General features: G+C 34.8%; 1 protein-coding gene across 1 annotated transcript in view; it reads right to left on the bottom strand.

Annotated features, from left to right (window-relative positions):
• Positions 1–2,868: 2,868 nt before the first annotated feature.
• The window catches only part of si:dkey-103g5.4 (uncharacterized), a 31,824-nt gene continuing 29,242 nt past the window's right edge, over positions 2,869–5,450 (bottom strand). The window contains exons 33-35 of the mRNA XM_014005258.1: positions 4,877–5,023; positions 3,221–3,406; positions 2,869–3,120 (exon numbers count right to left, since the gene is read on the bottom strand). Coding sequence (XP_013860712.1) covers positions 3,004–3,120; positions 3,221–3,406; positions 4,877–5,023 — 450 coding nt within the window. The 3' untranslated portion in view covers positions 2,869–3,003. The remainder of the gene's footprint in view (positions 3,121–3,220; positions 3,407–4,876; positions 5,024–5,450) is intronic.

Here is a 5,450-nt window from a genome sequence, read left to right as displayed (position 1 = left end):
CTAAAGCACTAGTGCTTTAGAGCTTTTAATAATTTTAAAGTTTATTAGTGGATTAGCACTTGCTAAATTTATAGGCTAAATTTATAAGTACTAACGAGGTTTTTAAATGTTATTGATCAACGTTAATGCTAACAACTGAAAGTGAAAGCTGTCACTCATTTTGTTCACYWGTGTCGCTTATCCACTAGATGACATATTGACAATATACGAACTCAAATAAGGCTGTGGAATATCAATGATAAGTCGTAAGAGAGCAATATGGCAATATGTGACTCATGTTGTTTGTTGAAGAATGTTCATTGACTGGGTTATTTTAGTGCTTTAGAATTAGCTTTTGCTAAATTTTCAGTGTGTTAGTGCTTTAGAATTAGGGGACCTAAAAATGTGAGTTAGTGCTTTAGGAATAGTGGAACTAATTTTTAGATCAGTGCTGCCCACCACTGCATACGGGTCATTTTTGACCTCATCACCATAGAGGTTATTATAGTTAATAACATTAAGAAAACATAACAAATTAACTCATGAGATATGTTCTAAAACCCCTCTACTGTATAACAGTCTGATAGCATAATAAAGGACAATTTTTATAATTAATTCGCTTAAGATTCATTTCACCTTTTTTGWGTGAGAATGAAATGAAAGATGAAAAAATAAAACTACCGGATGCCACACTGAAAACGTGAAAATCCAATTATTTTTACAGAGAAGGAAACCTAACAAGCTAATCAAGAGTTATGAAACAAATTTGATGGGTTACATTTTGGACTTGAGTCAAAACTGACTCCAAACACCATGGATCGTAACAGAAAACTAACATACACTGTGAAAAATAACTTGTAAGATTTACTGAGAAAATCCTGTAAACGGTTTGCACTAATGTTTGGTAAGTAAATTTAAATGCTACAAATTCACGTAATATTTACTCTTATTCCAGAAAGGTAGGTGAGATTTTCTGAGTATCAACCAATTTTTTGACATTCACATAAAATCAAAGAAATAAAGTGTGCTGCAACTTTTTTTGAGAATAACCTGTTAAATGTGAAATTTGCTCCAATGTTTTGTTTTGTTTTTTCACAACTAAAGACGGTTTTGTTCTTTATAATCTTTTCAGTTCAACACTGCTTTCTTCTCTTTTGAACTAAGTCCAATTTCAAATGAGTCTAACTTTGATAATTGTTTCATTAAAGGCAGAAAAGGCTAAAGCTGCTGGAAACAGCTGAAGCCGAGGATGCTTCAAAGTTGCCTCGGTTGTTTTTGGAATTATTGTCATCACCCTGGTCATCTACTACAAAATAAATTAAGCGAACTGACTCAAAYCTTTCCTGAATTCAAATGAAGACGGATGGACATATTAACAAAAGTCATCCTGTGTCCTCAACTTAATCAGACAACCTGATGCCTTTACATGTTTTGTGCTTTTACAATCAGAATGCTTTCCAAAAAGGCTCTGAGTGTGCAAAATGTATGGTTCGCGATGCAAGACATGTCTACAAGCTGATTAATACAGAATCTGTTACTGGTTTATACTGGTTGTGGTTTGCAATTGGCAAAGAAAAAATTTTAAAGAAAATGAAAGTGTGAGGAGTCATGAAWAATCTGAAAAAGTGTCCAAAATAAATCTTAGGATGGGGAAAAAAGCTAATCAAATACAGTGGGGTGTGAAAGTTTGTGCAGCCTTGTTTCCTGATTTACTTTTATGAATCATTGATTGTTTGGATAAAAAAAAACAGTAAAATACATCAAATAGGTGACAAACACAGTGATATTTGAGAAGTGAAACGAAGTTTATATGTTTTACAGAAAGTGTGCAATAATTAGTTAAACAAAATTAGGCAGATGCATAAATTTGGGCACAAAAAAAATCTTAACTCAATATTTTGTAGATCCTCCTTTCACAGAAATAACAGCCTCTAAACGCTTCGCTTCCTATAGCTTCTAAAGAGAGTCTGGATTATGGATGAAGGTATTCTAAACCATGATGGTGAACAAACTTTGTTTTCAGCTCATTTGAAAGTTGTTTTGAGACTCCCACGCTGCGACTCTTCAGAGAAGATGCAAAGAGGAGAAAAACTTACAATCACCCCCCTTAATTACCCTTTCTCATAATTGGAGTCACCGTGTGTGGAGGTAAAGGGTCACTGAACTTACCAAACCAAATTTGAGTTCCAATAATTAGTTCTAAAGGTTTTGAAATCAATAAAATAACAACAGTGCCCAAACTTATTCACCTGCCTAATTTTGTTTAAACAATTGTTGCACACTTTCTGTAAATGATATAAACTTCATTTCACTTCTTTAATATCACTGTGTTCGTCCCCTATATGATATATTTTACAGATTTTTTTAAATCCAATCAATCAATGATTTATAAAGGTAAATCAGGAAAATTAACAAGACTGCCCAAACTTTCACACCCCACTGTATCTAATTTCAGAATAAGACAATGATGCCAGCCGCCAGGCCAAAGATCTATTTTGTTTGATATCAATACTAATTGAACTTTTCCTTAAAAACATACACATTTTTCTTTTTTATTTATTTATTTATTTATTTATTTATTTATTTAAATGGTGGTGAGGTTGTTAAATTTTGAAAATGACCTCATGTTCTCACTTCTTTCTTGCACCTTGCTTGGTATCAGTTATTTCTTGCATGATCACCTACAAACTAACTTTAACAAGCATCATTAAAAACATATATTTTACTGGATAAATGTTTCCACAAATCAGTCCATGYGAATGTTGTTTCACATGAAACTGGTGCAAAAAACGGTTGCGGACCATTGGTATATAATATTTACTCTGACCTGATGCTGAKTGACTGTTGAATACCTTTGTTTATGACAAATCTGATAAATATTGATTTTTGTGTTTAAGTGGGTTTTTAATGAAACCTGTGAAGCAATTTGGTCAGCAATGTTTCTTTTAAATGTGCTATATAAATAAAGTTGATATTGACAGTTTTTCATAGCACATATCTTTGCCAATTATAAAATATATTAGGTCACTCGGGCTGTTCATCTCTTCTCTCTGTGGCCTCAGAACTCTGCTCTCTCAGAAGTCCTTCAAGATGGGAGAACACGGATGTTTCTCTGTGCTTCATCTGCAGTTTCTCCGCCTCCTGCTTGTATCAACAAACACACAAAAAGATAGAAGGCTCTGGCCAACCAGAAATACATAAAATTATTTACAGCCAAAAGAAAAAAATCTTCTCAACTCACATCTTCAGACAGTAACCCTCTTACTGGTTTGTGAATCCTGTGAAGCAAAGACACAGCACGGTGGTCTGACAGAACCTCCTGTAGATCGCCCTGCATCTGAAACTGAGCAGACAAACTGGATCCTTTTTCAGATGGTGATTTGCCCAATCTGGCCTGAAAGAGCTCTCCTAGGCATTCCTGCAAAGCCTGTTGTCAAAAWAAATAAATAAATAAAAATCCATGCATGGGGCACCAAGTGCAAAAATAAATGTTTAAAAATGTCACTGTCACTAACACATTTTTGCAGATCCCACGAGGGGACGTGGGGGGATTTTTTTTCTTTTGCATTCCCATGCAATACCTTTGCATTACATCGCAATACCTTTGCGTTCCCTTGCAATACTTTTGCGTTCCCTCACAATACTTTTGCGTTACCTCGCAATATTGTTTTACGTTCCCACTCAAAATTTTGATTTGTATATGAACTGAATTAAATCAGACTTTTATTTTTGAAATATCCGGTTACCAAAACAGGATGTTTGTGGAATTGACTTTGATGTTGCGTGGCTGCACTGTGTTAAAATATCGGCATATTATGATATACTTCCATGCGTGGCTGTGTGATATATTCATTCTGAAGCTGAATTAAAGCAGTAGGCTAACTCGCTACTGGCGAACAAGTGAGTTTGTTAATAAACCAGCAGGCACAACAGTGTTTAACGACTTTTGCGAGGGAACGCAATACTTTTGCGTGGAAATGCAATAAGAAAAAAATTCCCCCATGTCCCCTCGCGGGCTCAGTACATTTTCTTTATTTAGCTCACATTCTAAGTTTAAAAAACATAGTGAAAAAAATCCACTAATTAATTTTTATTTAGCTCACTCTTCTTTCATTTTGCTACTCTTTACTAAATGTTAAGTTTAAATGTTAAATCTTTATTGCAAATGTGTTAATCTAAATGTAAACATTAAAGGTTGTGGCTAAATGTTAAAGTTTGCATATAAATATTTCAGAATGGAATGCAGTCATTGGTGCGCAACATTTGTTATGATGTCATCATCATGAGACAAGCGCAACTGCTAATGCTGCTAATGCTGCTAACACAGCTAACACTTCCCTACAAGACATCCAACTTGCAGCTGCGATTGGTACCTGAGCTGCAACTCAAGCTGCTGAATCACATGTACCATGTGTTTTGTTTTCGATGAAGAACTTTTGAATTAAAATTTTAGTAAATGCCATATTCAGCAGCGCTAGCATTTGCTTTTGTCGCAGGACGATGACGTCACAACAAAAGCCATACTCCAATAGCATATGTCAACCCCCCCGGACGTTTACCAGCATACAGTATGAGCCTCAAATATCCGTAACTTTTGCTAAAAGATCTGTACTATCTATACAACTTTACATGTATGCAAGAACAAAAGCTGTGTAACGTTCAAATCCGTAAGCTTTATCATTTAGCTACATTTAACATTTAATTATTACATTTAGATTTACAGATTTAGATTTACGATTGAACATATACAGTACAAATTGAACATTTAGTAAAAATTAGCAAAATATAAGAGCAGTGGCCTAAAAAATGTGATTTTGAACATACTATTTTACACTTGGCACCCCACATCCAATCGATAGCAAACAAATTTGTATTTACATTCATGCTGTTTTCACACCTGAAAGAAAAGCCTTTGGAAAGTGGGACTGGAGTCTGAGTTCATGTTTTTCATTCTGACATGGGACAGACAATGAATTAACATGAGAGAAAAGCCTCCGACAGACTGGAGTCTCTGACGGCGAACAAAGAGCATCTCCTCTGCTTCCTGTTGACACACAACTAAGAGTTATAACTTTGAACACAATATGTTAAATCCATTTATGCATGATTTATTATTTTTTTACAAAAACTACACTTTAACATGTCTAGAATGAAATGTCATTTAAAGATGGTGACAGAAAGCACTCTATCTTAGTTAAGAGTTTCTGTAAAACTTTCACAAACCACACAAGCATGAGAAAAAAGTTTCCAGCTCTTGGTCGTGACGGTTTGAATTCTGAACACGAGTTGAAAACTAACCACAGACTACACTTTCCAAGCCACAGAGGGGTTTTGTTTACGGCTTTCACTTACAGGAATAAAGCAACTCTAGTTCAACTTTTCCCCTCTGTCTTTTGGGACAAGTACAGATCTTCTATATGCCTTGGCATTACCAGAGAAGGAGGTGTTATATGTTTTATACATATATATAC

The sequence above is a fragment of the Austrofundulus limnaeus genome, unplaced genomic scaffold, assembly GCF_001266775.1.
Source record: "Austrofundulus limnaeus strain Quisiro unplaced genomic scaffold, Austrofundulus_limnaeus-1.0 Scaffold29, whole genome shotgun sequence".
Taxonomy (NCBI): domain Eukaryota; kingdom Metazoa; phylum Chordata; class Actinopteri; order Cyprinodontiformes; family Rivulidae; genus Austrofundulus; species Austrofundulus limnaeus.
The sequence above is the reverse complement of the archived record's forward strand: the minus strand, read 5'-3'. Positions and strand labels throughout refer to the sequence as shown.